This window comes from Rana temporaria, chromosome 4 (assembly GCF_905171775.1).
Source record: "Rana temporaria chromosome 4, aRanTem1.1, whole genome shotgun sequence".
Lineage (NCBI taxonomy): Eukaryota > Metazoa > Chordata > Amphibia > Anura > Ranidae > Rana > Rana temporaria.
Genome location: NC_053492.1, coordinates 65,199,698 through 65,218,956, shown reverse-complemented (window position 1 = coordinate 65,218,956; position 19,259 = coordinate 65,199,698). Strand labels below are relative to the sequence as shown.

Here is a 19,259-nt window from a genome sequence, read left to right as displayed (position 1 = left end):
TGCATCCTTCAATATCTCTGTCACTACTGTGTACCCCTCTCCACAACTGCACCTCTGGCCCCCTTTACATTATACAACACCCTGCATCACTTTACAATTCACAGCTCTAGACACCTACAGTATATGTTACACAGACACCCCCCTAACCGTTCTGGACCCCCTGCATGTCACGCAGGCCTCCCTACAGTCCCCCCCTACAGTGCAAACCCCCCTTACAATACAGACCCACCCACACACAATACAGATCCCCCACAATGCAGAACCCCCCCCACACACACACAATACAGACCCCCCCACAATACAGACCCCCCCAACAATGCAGAACCCCCCCCACACACAATACAGATGCCCCCACAATGCAGAACCCCCCCCACACACAATACAGACCCCCCCCACAATGCAGAACCCCCCCACACACACAATACAGACCCCCCCCACAATGCAGAACCCCCCACACACAATACAGACCTCCCCACAATGCAGAACCCCTCCCCCCCACAATACAGACCCCCCCACAATGCAGAACCCCCCCACACACAATACAGATCCCCCCCACAATGCAGAACCCCCCCACACACAATACAGATCCCCACAATGCAGAACCCCCCCCCCCACACACAATACAGACCTCCCCACAATGCAGAACCCCTCCCCCCCACAATACAGACCCCCCCACAATGCAGAACCCCCACACACACACACACAATACAGACCCCCGCCACAATGCAAAACCACACACAATACAGACCCCCCCCCACAATGCAGAACCCCCCCCCCCCCCACACAATACAGACCCCCCCACAATGCAGAACCACACACAATACAGACCCCCCCACAATGCAGAACCACACACAGTACAGACCCCCCCACAATGCCGAAACCCCCCCCACACAATACAGACCCCCCCACAATGCAGAACCACACACAATACAGACCCCCCCCCACAATGCAGAACCACACACAATACAGACCCCCCACAATGCCGAAACCCCCCCCACACACAATACAGACCCCCCCCCCACAATGCAGAACCACACACAATACAGACCCCCCCCACAATGCAGAACCCCCCCCACACAATACAGACCTCCCACAATGCAGAACCCCCCCCCACACACAATACAGACCCCCCCACAATGCAGAACCACACACAATACAGACCCCCCACAATGCAGAACCCCTCCTCCCCCACACAATACAGACCCCCCCACAATGCAGAAACCCCCCCCACACAATACAGACCCCCCACAATGCAGAACCCCTCCTTCCCCACACAATACAGACCCCCCCACAATGCAGAAACCCCCCCCACACACACAATACAGACCCCCCACAATGCAGAACCCCCCCACACAATACAGACCCCCCCCCAATGCAGAACCCCCCCCCCCCCCCACAATACAGACCCCACCACAATGCAGAACCACACACAATACAGACCCCCCCACAATGCCGAAACCCCCCCCACACAATACAGACCCCCCCACAATGCAGAACCACACACAATACAGACCCCCCCACAATGCAGAACTACACACAATACAGACCCCCCCACAATGCCGAAACCCCCCCCACACAATACAGACCCCCCCCCCACAATGCAGAACCACACACAATACAGACCCCCCCACAATGCCGAAACCCCGCCCACACACAATACAGACCCCCCCCCCACAATGCAGAACCACACACTATACAGATCCCCACACAATACAGACCCCCCCCCCACAATGCAGAACCACACACAATACAGACCCCCCACAATGCAGAAACCCCCCCCCCCACACAATACAGACCCCCCACAATGCAGAACCCCTCCTCCCCCACACAATACAGACCCCCCACAATGCAGAACCCCTCCTCCCCCACACAATACAGACCCCCCCACAATGCAGAACCCCTCCTCCCCCACACAATACAGACCCCCCACAATGCAGAACCCACCCCCCACACACACACACTATAGATCATCTGAGCCATGTGCTGCACACACACAGCACAGGAAAAGGGGGAGGCGGCTGCACTGTGCTGGGCTGCCTGTGACTGAGACAGACAGTCACAGGCAGCTGAGACTCATCAGACCCGCGGCGCTGCAAAGGGAATTATTGCTGCCGGGTCCCGGGTGTGCTGACGGCTCGCTCGGGTGTGACTTGCACCCTCCATGCCTGCTGTGTGTCTGCCGCTGCCTCCCGGCTGTCACCAAGCATGCCACAAGGGGGCCAGGTCGTATTCAGTCACGCGGGGGGGGGGGCGCCGCGCCGCACCGCGCCGCCGAAGCTGACTGTGACCATCGGAATCTGTGCAGGTCGTCAGGCGCCCATATTGCTATGGCGCCCTGAGCGACCGCACAACCCGCACACCGCAAAGGCCGGCCCTGCATAGATAGCCCTAAGGCCCCGTACACACCATAGAATCCATCCGCAGATAAATCCCAGCAAATGGGTTTCAGCGGATAGATCCTATGGTGTGTACACGCCAGCGGATCTTTTTCCGCGGATATATCTCCCCTGGGATGGATTCCAGCAGATCGGATATTTGCTGACATGCAGAACATATCCATCTGCTGGAATCCATCCCAACGGATGGATCCGCTGGTCTGTACAGACTCACCGAATCCATCCGTCCGAAGGGATCCCCCGCATGCGTCGTAATGATTTGACGCATGCGTGGAATTCCTTATATGACAGCGGCGCGCACGTCGCCGCAAGAGGATTTCGGCGTGGATTTCAATGCGATGGTGTGTACACACCATCGCATGAAAATCCGCCGAAATCCACGAGAGGATTTATCCGCGGAAACGGTCCGATGGACCGTATTCGCGGATAAATTCTATCGTGTGTATGGGGCCTAAGATCCGACAGGTGTAACTGTGTTACACCGTCGGATCTTAGGCTGCAATTCTAGGCCGGCCGCTAGGTGGCGATTCCATTGCGGTCGGCGTAGAATATGCAAATGACTAGTTACGCCGATTCACGAACGTCCGCTTTACCCGTCGCTCTAAATTTACATCGTTTCCGTAGAGATGCGTCGCGTAAAACTAAGGCTGCCCTCTAGGTGGTGTAACCAATGTTAAGTATGGCCGACGTTCCCGCGTCAAAATTTTAAATTTCACGTCTTTTGCGTAAGTCGTCCGTGAATGGCGCTGGACGCCATTTACGTTAACGTAGAAACCAATGACGTCCTTGCGACATCATTTAGCGCAATGCACATCGGGTAATTTTACGGATGGAGCATGCGCAGTACGCTCAGCGCGGGAACGTGCCTAATTTAAATGGTGCCTGCCCCATTTAAATTAGGTGGGCTTGCGCCGAGCGGATTTACGCTACGCCACCGCAAGTTTACAGGTAAGTGCTTTGTGAATCAGGCACTTACGCTGTAAACCTGCGGCGGTGTAACGTAAATGGGATACGTTACGCCGCCGCAGCGTAACGTAATTCTATGTGAATCTGGCCCTTATATAGCACTGTCAATTTACGCAGCGCTTTACATATACATTGTAAATTCACATCGGTCCCTACCCTCAAGGAGCTTACAATCTAAGGTCCCTAACTGACATTCATATACTAGGGCCAATTTTAGGCAGAAGACAATTAACCTATCAGCATGTCTTTGGAGTGTGGGAGGAAACCGGAGTACCCGAAGAAAACCCATGAAGGTACAGGGAGAACATGCAAACTCCAGGCAGGTAGTGTTGTGGTCAGGATTCGAACCAGCGACCCTTTTTACTGCTAGGCGGGAGTGCTACTTACATTCTCATACAGAGCCATGCAAATAAATACATATAAATGAAAAAGCAGCGCAGATCACATCTTTCCCAGCAGGTTAGCATGCACTGCGCCTTACCCTGAGAGAGTCACTGATGGGGCGTAACATATTGGAGAGCATTAGCAACTTCTATATTTTATTAAGGAATAAGAGCCGTACACCAATATCTATTCTTCCAGGTGCTTTATTTATTGCACCCATAGGGGCAGATCCACATACATACGCTGCGCCCGGCGCAGATGTCAAATACACTACGCCGCTGTAACTTACTTTGAGTTGGTTTAAATCCTCAACGAATTTGCACCGTAAGTTACGGCGGCGTAGTGTATCTCTCGCGGCGTAATTCAAATTCGGCGGGTAGGGGGCGTGTTTCATTTAAAGGAAGCGCATCCCCGCGCCGAACAAACTGCGCATGCGCCGTCCCTAAAATTTCCCGGCGTGCATTGCTCTAAATGACGTCGCAAGGACCCCATTCACGGACGACTTACGCAAACGACGTAAAACTTTCAAAATTAGACGCGGGAACGACGGCCATACTTAACATTGAGTACGCCACCATATAGCAGCTTTAACTATACGCCGGAAAAAGCCGAACGGAAACGACGTAAAAAAAATGCGACGGCCGGTCGTACATACGTGGATCGTCGGAAATAGCTAATTTGCATACTCAACGCGGATTTCGACGGGAACGCCACCTAGCGGAAGCCGGAAAATTGCATCTAAGACCCGACAGCGTACGAAGACGTACGCCTGTCGGATCTAACACAGATGCCGTCGTATCTTGTTTTGTGGATACCAAAACAAAGATACGACGCGCAAAATTTGAAATTACGCAGCGTATCAAGAGATACGCCGGCGTAATTTCTTTGAGGATCTGCCCCATAGTGTCCCCATCCTGTGACCACACCTCCTTAATGCATTTCACTAGAATTGGCTTGATTGTAAGGTTGCATCCTTATCCGTATGTGGGACACATTAAATATTTTGCAAAATTTTACTGCCTTACTTGAGGGTCCTCATCACAATCCCCCCCTTACATCAGAAGCAGAGACCATAGGCAGCCTCTGCTGACCTAAACGTTCAGTCAATACACATTGAGGATATGCCACTGACTCTAGCTGGGGGCCGGTTGTGTTTCGTGGGCCACAGTTTGGAGACCCCTAATATAGACTGTGGCAGATATTAAAAAAATAATAATAATTTACAGATAGGCAACTAGGTGGGAAACGAGTAGGGCCGAAACAACTAATCGAATTATCGACAACTAATCGATTATCAAATGAATCGATTACAATTTTCATAATCCATTAATCGGCCAGTAACATAATGGGGTTCAAATAACTAAAATTAGCCCTTTATAATACAAAAAAGCAAATCGCTACTGTAAATATTACTTTCAGGCCTAGTACACACGAGAGGATTTATCCGCGGATACGGTCCAGCGGACCGTTTCCGCGGATAAATCCTCTCGAGGATTTCAGCGGATTTGGATCCGATGGAGTGTACTTACCATAGGATCGAAATCCGCGCCGAAATCCCCTCGCGATGACGTGTCGCGCCGTCGCCGCGATGATGACGCGGCAACGAGCGCGACGCTGTTATATAAGGAATTCCACGCATGCGTCGAATCATTACGACGCATGCGGGGGATCCCTTCGGACGGATTGATCCGGTGAGTCTGTACAGACCAGCGGATCAATCCGTTGGGATCGATTCAAGCAGATAGATTTGTAGACATGTCTACAAATTTTTATCTGCTGGAATCGTGAAATTCCCGCGGATAAATATCCGCAGGAATGTACACACCATAGAATCTATCCGCTGAAACCGATCCGCTGAGATTTTTCAGCGGATGGATTCTATGGTGTGTACGGGGCCTCACTGTCCCACAGTAAAAAAATAAACCCCTTACAGTAGCGATTATTTGCTCTTCTTGTACTTATTTTTGTTTTTTTAACCCCATTATGTTACTAAACATCTCAGGCCTGGGGTCACACCTCTGTTTTTTGGTGCTTTTTGCAGAAACACACTACAGTTCATTTACATGTTTTCCTATGGGACACGATCACATCCATGATTTTTTTTCAGCTGCTGCGTATTTGGAAAGGGCAAGGACTTTTTAACGCAAAACGGGGCTATTACGTTTTTTTTGGTTCAATATACTTCAATGGAGAAGCTGCAGAAAAGCATGCAATGTGTTTTTGCCGCAATTTGCGTTTTGTAATCTGCCCAACAACAAATTGGGCCAAAAAAAATAAAAAATGCAAATTTTTTTTTTTAAGGCTATTAATCGATTAATCTAAACAATAATCGGCCAACTAATCGATTATGAGAATAATCGTTAGTTGCAGCCCTAGAAACGAGAACATGCAATACAGTAGATAGAAATAAAAAGATATTGTATAGCCTAGCAAATGGATTCAGCCACAGAACTATAGACCTCAATTTAGGTGAACGCTAAGTTAATAGGAGAAGTCTTGAGTACAAGAATATGGAATTGGACTTTGTATGGGCACCCAGAACCATATAAAAATATATTTATTTATTAAATACAAATTAAAACCAGCAAAGGCACATCTCATATCTTGATTCCATCATGTAAAATTGTCTTCAATGATAATTTGTCAATGGTATTAAACCTCAACACGTTTCAAATCATAAAGAGTCTTCATCAGGAGATGAATAATAAATCTGGGATATAAATATACATACAGTAATATATAATCAAAATTGGGAGTTACTATCCAACCCCCAAATTTGACTTTTTGATTAATGTTATACTTTCTTGTGTGGTGTTGTGGCTGGGTTTAGCATCTCTTGCATCATATCAAAATACATCTGGGGCTTCTTTTCATGCATCATTGGTTTTTGTAAGTGAATTCTCATTGGCCTGTGCCTTCGTCTTTGTGTATATTACTGGAATTTATGTATATCTATTAGGGCTGCAACTAACGATTATTTTCATAATCGATTAGTTGACCGATTATTGTTTCGATTAATCGGATAATAGCCTTTAAAAAAAAATTGCATTTTTACTTTTTTTTTTGGGCCAATTTGTTGTTGGGCAGATTACAAAACACAAATTGCCGCAAAAACACATTACATGCTTTTTTGCAGCTTCTCCATTGAAGTATATTGAACCAAAAAAACAAAAACAAAATAGCACCATTTGCGTTAGAAAGTCCTTGCCCTTCCCAAATACGCAGCAGCTGAAAAAAAATCATGGATGTGAATGTGTCTCATAGGAAAACATGTAAATAAACTGTAGTGTGTTTCTGCAAAAAGCACCAAAAAACAGAGGTGTGAACCCAACCTGAGATGTTTAGTAACATAATGGGGTTAAAAAAACAAAAATAAGTACAAAAAGAGCAAATAATCGCTACTGTAAGGGGTTCATTTTTTTACTGTGGGACAGTGAAAGTAATATTTACAGTAGCAATTTGCTTTTTTGTACTATAAAGGGCTAATTTTAGTTTTTTTAACCCCATTATGATACTGGCCGATTAATCGATTATGAAAATTGTAATCGATTAATTTCATAATCGATTAGTTGTCGATTAATCGATTAGTTGTTTCGGCCCTAATATCTATATTCCAGATGTATTGTCCACCTCCTGATGTGGACTCTTTATGAGTTGAAACGTGCTGAGGTTCGATACCATTGACAAATTATCATTGAATACAACTTTACATGATGGAATCAAGATAAGAGATGTGCCTTTGATGTATTGATTGTAACTTTTTATTTGAAAGTGCTGGATTTTATTTTTATTTAATAAATAAATATATATATTAAACATGTTATGGTTCTGAGTGCCTATACATTGTTATCCTTAAGGCTTGTAATATACTAATCTCTGGTGAGTGTAACCCCATAGGGGAGTGTGCCTCACGTAGTGAAGATCTGGGTGTTTGGTGCACGCTTTGACAATTATTGACAATTATTAGGGTCACTTTGCTCCCTAACCATATAGTTGGTTATTTATATTTACAACTGCATATAGATATTTAAGAACAAATTGCCCCTTTTTTTATTAACAAGAGATAAATTGCCTTTTTTTTAAACTTTACATATGAACTAATTTAAACAGCACACTTTTTTTAAGGTTATTATTCAATTAATCGAAACAATATTCGGCCAACTAATCGATTATGAAAATAATCATTAGTTGCATATATTGGAGTTGAGAGTTGTAGTTGGAGAGTGGAGAGTTGTAGGTAGATTCAGAAAGAGTTAGGCCGGCTTATCAGTAGATAAGCCGACCTAACTCAGAATCTACGCCGACTTATGTTTAAGTGTATTCTCAAACAGAGATGTGCTTAAACATATCTAAGATACGACAGCTTGCGCCGTCCTATCTTAGGTTGCAATATTGAGGCTGGCCGCTAGGTGGCGCTTCCATTGCGGTCAGCGTAGAATATGTAAATTAGTAGATACGCCGATTCACGAACGTACGCCCGGCCGACGCAGTACGTTTACGCCGTTTACGTAAGAGATAGGCCGCCTAAAGTTAGAACTAGGCCCTAGGTGGCGTAGCCAATGTTAAGTATGGCCGCCGTTCCCGCGTCGAAATTCGAAATTTTTACTTTGTTTGCGTAAGTCGTCCGTGAATAGGGATTTACGTAGTTTACGTCCACGTCGAAATCAATAGGCCCGTGCGGCGTACTTAGCCGCAATGCACACTGGGAAATGTAGGCGCCCGGCGCATACGCAGTTGCAAAAATACGTCAAAAACGTAAGGTCAAAGCATATTAACATAAAACACGCCCCCTTACACACATTTGAATTAGGCGCCCTTACGCCCGCCCGCTTTAGGCTACGCAGCCGTAACTTAGCAGGCGTGTGTACACACATCAGACCATCAGGCCACTTCAGCGGTGAACCGATGAAAACGGTCCGTCGGACCATTCTCATCGGTTTTGTCCGACCGTGTGTACAAGGCCTAAGATCTCTCTAAAACAGCCTATCATTGCAGTGTGCAGTCAGCCATTCACAATAAGGGCATCTGAAGCCAGCACCCGACTACTTCCTGGATATTTTGCTGCTGCTTACCCAGTATGCACATCAAAATGTTGCACCTACATAGTACTCACACAGCGAGGAAGACCCATTTTGTCATTTTCTGCTACAAAATCATTTAATATCACAAAAAAAGATGGCCAAAGACTCTTGAGATTGCTGATGCTATTATCTCAGGAGTCAATGGGAGAAGCTTATGACCCCTTTCGCCCAAGTGGAAGCAAAGGGGAACTATTAAAAAAAAGGTACTTAGAAAAATAAATGTCTTTGACTCAGACATGACTATGGATGCACAAATAGGATCAGTAGTCAGCGGATCACACTACCTTCTCCACCTGCTGCATAGACTCATCCAGGAAGGAGACCAGTCATCAATTCCCGACTCGACTACAAAAAAAAAACTCCCTCTACCGCGGACTTCCCAAATACCAAATTTCGCATCTACATATTCGTCCAGAACACAGCAGCCAGACTGGTAACGGGAAAGAAACCCTGGGAATCAATCATGCGAGAAAATAAAACACTACACCCCTAGTCGCGCCCTCCGGTCAACTAATTAAAACCTCCCCCACATCCCCAAGACCCGCTACAAATCTAAAGGAGAACGAAGATTCACAGTGCAAGGACCACGACTTTGGAACGCTCTACCTGCGGACATCCGTATGGAAGAAAACCATCGGGCCTTCAGGAAGAAACTTAAGACCCACCTCTTCTAAAGAAACATGACGACCCTGGATGCAAAAAGCGCCTTGAGGCGATTTAGTTTGCATTTGTAGCGCTATACAAGTTACTCACTCACTCTACCTATCCAAACATGAAATAGGAGTGCTTGAGCATTCAAATGAGCGTTAGAATAGAAAACAGGGTGAGGAGCCACTTTAAGGCCACTAGAAGGATCATATGAAATAAATGTATAAGGCAAATTACGGCGATTTATTACTAGAGCTATTTAAACGATTGAGACGTCCGCATAGCAAATTTGTTTATACATAGACATTCAAGTCTCCATATATCAATAGACAAAAGCCCCACTGACATAACGCTCCATGACCACCTGTAATACACAAGAAGTCCATCTAGGTTGCAGATTAGCTCAAGGTTGAAGATGATCCTAATAAACATCTTCAGGAACGTATTTGAATGTGGACATTTGTCAAAGCAGAAGTTCATTCTTGCAAGGCGCAAGGTTTGTTTCTTAAACCATGCATAAGAGCAAGCCCCCAAAAATTAAGACACAAAATGGCTCTTTGAAGGGGTTTGAAAATGTGATATAACATTTAAAAAAAAAAATGCTGGTAAACTATGTGGAAACAAAAGCCCCCTGCAAAGTAGATATTCACAACCTACCTCTCCTGGTGTGTGTGTGTGCCAAGAAAAGAATCCAATGCTTCTAGGACTGTTGATTTCTTGGTTCCCTATTGTGCTCTGTGGTTCCTTCCACCAGTCCTCATGACACTAATGAACCTGGGCCAGTGGATCAAACTTCTCAGACTAGCGGGGGGGGGGGGGGGATCAGGTTGCCGGCACTTTCTCTTGACTATAGCAGAGATCAGCCGTGCAGGCAACAAGGGAAGTAAGTATAAGATGTCTCTGTTGTTTCGACAACAAGAGACAAAATCACTATAGATGATAGATTTTAAAAAAGATTCCCATTATTTCAGTCTGGGTGGCAATGGTATCACCTGAACAGGGAGTATGGGAAAATCTATAACAAAAGAAGCCTATGAAACCCGAGAGAAGTTCTCATTATTCATCTCACCCACTTTTTTTACCAACACATCATCATTTATTCATCAAGAAACAAGGTTTCTCGCCCTTCCCCATTTTTTCTAAAGCTGAAAAAACTTTTTTCCTGCAAATACATTTTAAATAAGAGTATGATGCATTTTTGGTGACTTATATAGATGTAAAATCTACAAGAATTAATTTCATAAAATTATTTGAAATTTTGGACCTCTCCTAATTAATGAAGAGTGAGTGTCCTTGTCCCCAAACAAGTGGAAAAAAAAACATTTGTATGCAGCTTATACCTTAAATAAAACATCAACTATGTCATGTAAATCAGATCGTTGTAATGCACATCTCTTGCCCGCTTTATCTCTCTAAGATAATTTTTTCATACTTGTACAGCATAAAAGTAATTTATCATCTATATTTACAGACATGTACTCACTTGCTGCTACCAAAAGTGGCAGCTTTATAAATAAGGGGGCTATTTTTAAATGTTAATACAGACAATTTTACAACCCCCTCCATCTCTGTGTTTATTTTCATCCCAGTTTTCCCATAATCCAGTCTCTCGCTGCTGCTGACACAGACTCTACTGTATGTCATTCCTGGAATGCCTCTGATAGAAGCTGTATGTGTTTGTGGACACTGTGGCATTGCATAGTTAGGACTTTCCACTTTTCTGACAAGCTTTTTGGGAAGTGGGGCTACAAATTAATTAATTTAGTAAATGTGCGTTGTCCATCTTGTTCTCTAATGCTTGTCTTTGGGCTGACCATTATTCTCTGTTGGAAGTGGTTAGTTTTTGCTTCCTGCCATTAAGATATTTTAGAACAGCCAAAATGGTTGAGTTTCTCAGGACCCTAGGCTACCCCCTGGGGTTGCTAGAGTGTTCCTGGAGAAGTAGAAGTGATTAGCATCCGGCCTCAACACTGACTTAATTTGGCAGAGGCAGGGATTGGGGGCACCAGAGGACTCTGTTCTCACAGGTAGGTAACCTCTGATGCCAGTGATCTTTTTAGCTGTCTGTAAAGAAATATATTTTTCCCACCATAAAAGTAAGGAGGCATTACTTTGACCACAAATGTAAGTGTCACTGGCCACCAGTGTAAGGGAGAACTTCTACACTGACCATCAGTTTAAGGGAAAACCTCTACGTCAACCACCAGTGTGAGGTAGAGGTTTTATGCTTACCAGCATTGTAAGCGAGAACTTCTACGTTGACCAGCAGTATAAGGGAATACCTCTACGCTGACCACCAGTGTAAGGTAGAGCTTCTACGCTGACCACCAGTGAAAATGAGAACCTCTAAACTGACCACCGATGTAAAAGAAAACCTCTATACTGACCATCAATGCAAAGGACCACAATCATTTTTCACAGTCTGTTTTGTTTTCTGGCTAATATTAATGTTTTCATTTCATCTTAGCAGGGAATCTGTCCGCTGACACCCACTGAGCAAGCAGATGACAGGTCTGTGTCCGCTCTGCTTATGCAGAGCGGACACAGAAACAGCCCGCTCTTCTCTATGGGCAGTCGGATGTAAACATCTCCTGTCCATTTACGCCCGACTACCATCCGATCCGCTAGACAGATGGGGAATGTGATGGGAAGGGATCCCCATGCGTCTAGTTTTAGTAGATCAGATTGGACTGAATTTTCTTTTACATTCCCCGCTCCATAGAGGACAATGGAGAGTCTGAACAGGTCCGAACATGTGAAAGGGGCCTAAGGCATATCTGAGATTATTCAGATTTAAAAAAAAGAGTTCACTAAAAGGTTCTTTTGACCTGCAGTTGACTCTCTCATAGATGTCTATGGGGTTTGACTGTAAAGATGTGGCCAGCAAAGAGACGACTACAGCTGCAGACTGTAAACATTTCTGGTGTGGGTCGTTTGTGTCAAAGTGCTAAGAAGGATGGATACATTTTAAAAAAATATATCCTTTATGGAAAAGTAGCTGTTGTGATTTTCTTTGTGAGTTGACCCCAAAAAGCATATGTTTTCAGCTGATAAAGGGATAGCAAATCTAGTTAAGCAAAATCAAAGTACAGCACTGCTAATCACTAAGCATGACTCTCATATGGAATGATCACATTTGGCTGTCTCTATTGTACATATGTAATGATAAAACTTTAGGTGTAAGCATTAACAATACAGTCCATTAACATTGCAGTGTTCACAACCTTTATTTCCTTTGTGCCTCCAGATGAGCTTGGGCCAGCGAGCAAAACTGACCTGCACACCTGATGTTGCATATGGAGCCACGGGGCATCCAGGAGTCATACCCGCCAACGCTACTCTGATATTCGATGTGGAGCTGCTGAAGATTGAATGAACATGTAGCGGGCCAGGCTGACAAAAGATCTCCAAACCCATCATCCTCTTCCTTTCAACTGACACTACCCTCACTGCTGCAGAAGCCAGTATGATTGAGAAGGACCGCTTCAGCAGTGGGGTTACCAGTTTTCTCATTAACCCTTCAGCACTGCCAGAGAAGACTGCAGTGGCTTAAAACCCAGTCTTCTCTGACAACAATAGGGACATCATAACAGGACTGCTTCAAAGTGATCCTCAGTCAACCTATGTAGGTCACGTCTCTTTTCTTAATAATACTGAGCAGTTTAAGTGTACCTGTCATGCCTTCATAGAGGAATTAGCCATTTTGTGGCTTAGTAATGTCACCAGTGAACTGCTAAGCTTGAATTTCCATTCAAGTCATAAAGTAGCTGATTTTGTAGGGCAAAGACGATAGCTGCACTTAAATACAGAAGGTCCAAATTATTTATACAACATAAGCTCAGCAAACTTGTTTCAATAAGACAGTACCAAAATGCAAAACTGAATATCAGTTAATGGCAATTGGTATGATTTGTTGTAATGCAGTGCCATGCAGTAGTTGTGGTTTACACTGCCTTAATAAATAAGCCTGGTAGACTGAAAGCACCAAATACTACATTTAGGGGATTGATTTTCGTAGATCCCAGACTTAAAATCATGTAGTTCCTGCCAGCCAACATACATTCCACACATTAACAGTATAAAAATGAGCTGAAAGACTTGAAAGAGACATGAGGACCCTAGGTTTCTGATAGACCATTGGCTTTCCTTGCTGGCCATTTACAGACCAGATGTCAAATTGCCTAACATTTCTGCACAAAATCACAGGGCTTGTGATCACCAATGAATGTATCCAAAATCTGGCCTGTTCCTGGCCATAAGAACTGAACGCTTTATACTTAGACTTTGTACATACTGCTTGCGGCAAATGGAGTTACCTTCATTTACTTCAGCTCTTTAAAGTGTGCTGACCATAAAATGCACTAGATATGAGTTTTAAAGGGTCAGTCATCCAAAAATGATGCCTCTGTTTAGAGGAAATGTTGATGTTTGGGGGACATAACCTATCTGCTGCCATCATTATGAGAAGGGCTGTACTCTTCCCATTGCATGGTAGGTTTATTTTACATTAAACATACTGCCACAGGAACCTCTCAACAAATCTGGAATCCCAGAGAGATGCATGAAAATGGTGTCCACCACCATCCACAAATAGTTAAGTGGAGAGATGATTTCCACCAACTTAAGCTGTGAGAGTGCATTAACAAAAAGTCTATGAATGAGGATGCACCGTATGGTCAGGATGCTATAAATGGCATGCCAAATAGGCAACGCTGTCAAGCAGTGTGTATTGGGCCTTATAAGTAGTCCTGTTTCTGGCAACTTACAGAGGCAGTCTTAGAACACCAGGATGACACGTTGCTCATTTAGGTGGTAATTTTTTTTCTATGTTTTTTAGTTTACTCACATGTCCAAATTATTGCTCAAGTACCCAACACCCTTCTTCTGTAGTGGGTGTGGGCAAAGCTGTGGGTTCAACTCTATAAAACAAGCAACAGCAGAGACAACTCTACAATGAAACCCCAATAGGAGGCGAAACACGTCAGAGAGAGGAACATTTTTTGTTTTGCTTTTTAAATTCAAAGATGTTAGTGTTATGGGACTCTGCATTTGCCAATTTTCTTTTTAAGGCAATTTTATTTTATAAAGCCCCTCCTCCATATGAAATTTAAATTATTAGATATTGATATTGCAGTCACGTGGATTTAGTTTAAACAACACCTCTATTTTTGAATTAAAGCAACTGAGGAAGGGAAATGTAGAACTGTGCACCGTGTCGCCTACATTTTGTAACCTTTTTGGAATAAAAGTGCACTGCACAATACTGTACAAGAGTGACATACATGTTTATCAGGAAAGGTAGGGAGCAAAACCACAGCAATCAATCAGATTTAACCTATTGCTGGTTGGTATTTAAGGTTACAACTTTTTTGTACATTGCCTAGACCTTAAAGTAGGAACTTGTTTAAAAAGACTGTGGTAGAGTCACTCTATGCCAGCTTCTAAACCAATTAATAATCACATTCACCACAAATTATAGCAATTGTTGATTTCACCTCCCTTTATCACATGATAAGGCCTGGTGATTGGTCACTAGGCCATAGTACTACAATGTGAGTGGAGGTCACATTCCCATACCTGGCAGCAATAGAGGAAGGAGCAGCTGGCGAGCATTGCCAGTGGGTTGGATAATGAGCAAAATGACAGACACTTTTAAAACTAGATTTGGTGTAAAGCTATAACTCACGAGGTAAACTGTTCAACAAGCAAAATCAGTCCCTATCACAAAAAATCCCCAATATAAAATCCCATAGACAAAAACATGAAAATGTGGGATGGAAAAAGGGGAACCACCTTAACTCTAAGACAATAAATTGAAGCAATGACATATGAGGCGTTTCGGGTGTTCCACCAAAAAACGTATGAGTTTTTTGGTGGGACACTTGAAACTATTTATAGATTGTTGCTACCATTTGGTTTAAAGCTACACATAAACACAAATTCTCCATTTGGCCCTGTTGGGCAGAAATCTGTTTTCTGTGGGGTGTGGCAGATTCCTGCTGGTTCCCTGCCCTCTGGAGAAATATCTGAGGTATATTTTTAGGACATGAAGGCTTAGCAAAGTTTTTTTTTTTACCACTTATTTTTGGTGTTCAATGGACTGCATCTTTAAAGAGCCCTTAGGATCACTACCACCTTTTTATAAATCATCAAAGTATCTTCCCAGATCTTGGTTTCAGCCTATAAGGGAAAAAAAATTGTATGAATCTGCTCCTTATTTAGGGAGTACTCATTGCTGTTACTGGCATTTCACTTTCTAACGTTGTGTCTGTGTTTTTTGTCTTTAAGCTTAAATAATCTTTATTGCTTTTCAGGAAGATAAGCAAATAAAAAAAAAACACTCAACACAAAAAATAGTCTGCTACTCTGGCTATAACACACTCTATAAGTTGTACATTTTATGTTTTAAGATTTACTTCCAGATGGATAAAAGTGTTCATGTTGATTAAACACTGTGAAAGCAGCCATTTTGTAAGATTTTGGAGGTAGAATTGTTACATACAATTACCAATCAGAATCATTCAGGGGAAATTTTAACAGTTCTTCGGGCACATTCAATTTTAAAGACCACTTATTTTAATAGTACCATTGCTTTGTAGTATCAGGTTTGAGCTATTACTTCCTGCCTTCTTGATGTCACAAATTCCTAGCGAATTGATAAGCTGCTTTCTCAGGACGACTTGGTTCCACTCACAAAATGGCTGCCCTCATGCATTGTTTGAGACTGACACACTTCAATGATGTTTTGCTGAAGCTTTGCTGTGCTGTCTGGAGGCAAGATTTGTTTTTTAATTTTAATTTAGATGTGACATAACTCACAATATGACTAAATCAAATAATCTTGTATTAAAAAAAATAGAAAAAATATAAATAAACCCACTGCCTTACAGTACACATAAGAAAGGAGGTGCTTGGAAAAATCTGTGCGCGACCCAATGCGCAAATGGGCATTATCTAAGGGTTACCTGCCGTACCACACCAACTCAAACCTGTACGTATTGCTTGCTGCTGATCAAAACAAAGCCTCTCCTTTAAGTACCTATATACAGATCTATATATATAAGAAACAAAACAATAAATTTTATGAATAACCTTGTGTTTTATAACTTGTGTGGTGTGTTTTTTTTTCTCAGAAAATTTAATGACAACCTGTTCTACTATGTGTGATTTGTTTCTTACCAGAAGACTCACCCTAAAATTGATGTTTTTACTAAAGGGTGGATAATTGACTTGGCTACTTAACTTTTTGATTTCTTGGGGCTTTGAATGTTGAGATCTTTTCAGTAGAAGAGATTGGGCGGGTTTGTTCTGGGTTTAGCCTCAGCAACTATTCCCCCATTCCCACCCTCCCCCTTTTTCTTGTTCATCAATACCCGGATGATGGTACGATACTATCTTTATTATAATTTCATAATTGAGGCCATACTTCCACTTTTTTATTATTAGTAGAAGAGATTGGAAAAGAAAGTTAAGACTCCCTTACATTGGCAGATGAAAGAGGCTAAAATTTTAGGTGCAAAGATCTCCAACCAAATGCATAGGAAAAAAGTTGGCAAACATTACAAATGTGTTGTCAGTTTTAAAAGGAAAGTAGTATAATAAAAAAGCCTTTGCTTTCAAATAAAATTATTTGTTTTAAACTGGGCAAAAAATAAATAAAAAATCACGCTTAATGCATAGACTGCATGAAGGTAACAAACCTTGAGCCTTTAAAACCACTTTAAGGTCTTCTCCATCAGGTCTTTGCTCATGTCCAAAAATTCCAAACCCCCACAGGTCCACAGTTTCTTGGTTGATTACTAAGCCCTTAAAGGGGGGGCTGGGGTTTGAACAGTTTTGGGATTCCTAACGCTATCAGATGTTACTGATAGAATGATCTTAAAATGAAGCCAGCAGGTGTGTATTTGTTCAATCTATCCTCAGAGGTATGTACCAATTCCTCTATTGTTGAGGACCTGTCTAGGCGGGAGAACCATTGAGCAACCGTTGGGACCCGAGTAGATTTCCAATGTAACAGTATAACCATTTGTATAGATGAGAATTTTGTCTATTGGGTAAGGAAGTGTGATAATGGGCAGGTGTGAAGTCTGAGTCAAATGTAGTCACTTGGGCTATAATCTTATACACTTCCTCCCAAGGCTATACAGTGGGTATAGAAAATAATCACATTTTGTTGCTTTGCAGCCTGAAATGAAGGACAGACAAGGCACATGCCTGGGCTTCGGCAAAATGGCTCAAATTTAGCATTAGACCTGAGCCTCGATAAATCCAAACCGGTCGGTAATCAATTACGGAGTCCCCCCAGGGCGAGCTTTAGGGTTGTGAAACTCTTTCATTCCTTAGGGCTCATCGATGTATAGCGGGAGAAAAATCCTACTATTAGGGATTATACTCATTATTCACATCCCAATGGGTTTTACTCCAGGATAGATCATATATTCACTTGCTCTTCCATTGTCTCTTTAATCTGTAAAACCTGCATTCGGGATATGGTTTGGTTTGATCATGCCATAGTATCTGTCGCCCTCTGGCAAGCCTCATGTGCAGATCACCCCTTTTATTGGCAACTGAACAAGTGCCTTTTAACCACTTAAGACCTGGACCATAATGCAGCTAAAGGACTTTGCCCCTTTTTGCGATTCGGCACTGCGTCGCTTTAACTGACAATTGCGCGGTCGTGCGACGTGGCTCCCAAACAAAATTGGCGTCCTTTTTTCCCACAAATAGAGCTTTCTTTTGGTGGTATTTGATCACCTCTGCGGTTTTTATTTTTTGCGCTATAAACAAAAATAGAGCGACAATTTTGAAAAAAAATCAATATTTTTTGTTTTTTTTGTTTTTGTGGAGCTGCGGTGGCAAGCCATTCACCTCTGCAGCTAGGGGTTCGGATCCCGGTCTCGGCTACATGTAAATTGAGTTTGGTGGTCTCAGCCCGGCTCCCGGTGGGTGTGCTATGCGAGGTAAGCCTGCGCTTAGTACGCCCACCCCCCTCCCACAAAAACCAGCACTCGAAATTGGGTTAACATGCACGCACTTTGACCACGCGGTCTCTAAAAAAGAGAGGCGAAGGACTAACGTAGCTGGTTGAGCGGGCTAGATCCTCTCACTCCCTTATAGGGAGTCCCTCTGCCCCGTTGGGCTTCAAAGCGGAGCAGGTAGGGCGGGCTGTGTGTGAGGATCCCCTCACACACCCGCCATTGCCACCCGGGGCATGGAGAAAGGTGGCAGATTGCCTCTGGGGGAGGCCTGCCTACTCCCAACTCCTGCAGTCCGGCTCCTCTCGAGTACACGCACAAAATACACTTTAAAAAGAAAAAAATCAATATTTTTTACTTTTTGCTATAATAAATGTCCCCCAAAAATATATATAAAAAAAAATGTTTTCCTCAGTTTAGGCCGATACGTATTCTTCTACCTATTTTTGGTAAAAAAAAATCGCAATAAGCGTTTATCGGTTGGTTTGCGCAAAATTTATAGTGTTTACAAAATAGGGGATAGTTTTATTGCATTTTAATTTATTTATTTTTTTTACTACTAATGGCGGCGATCAGCGATTTTTTTCGTGACTGCGACATTATGGCGGACACTTCGGAGAATTTTAACAAATTTTTGGGACCATTGTCATTTTCACAGAAAAAAATGCATTTAAAATGCATTGTTTATTGTGAAAATGACAGTTGCAGTTTGGGAGTTGTGTTTCCTGAAGTGTGTTTACAACTGTAGGGGGGGTATGGCTGTAGGAGTGACATCATCGATTGTGTCCCCCTATAAAAGAGATGACACT

The 19,259-nt window shown here is 43.3% G+C and overlaps 1 protein-coding gene across 1 annotated transcript in view; it reads left to right on the top strand.

Moving 5' to 3' along the window:
- Positions 1-16,578, top strand: part of FKBP1B (FKBP prolyl isomerase 1B) — a 133,765-nt gene extending 117,187 nt beyond the window's left edge. Inside the window, exon 4 of the mRNA XM_040348509.1 lies at positions 12,723-16,578. Within this exon, the coding sequence (XP_040204443.1) occupies positions 12,723-12,851 (129 nt within the window). The 3' untranslated portion in view covers positions 12,852-16,578. The remainder of the gene's footprint in view (positions 1-12,722) is intronic.
- Positions 16,579-19,259: the final 2,681 nt, after the last annotated feature.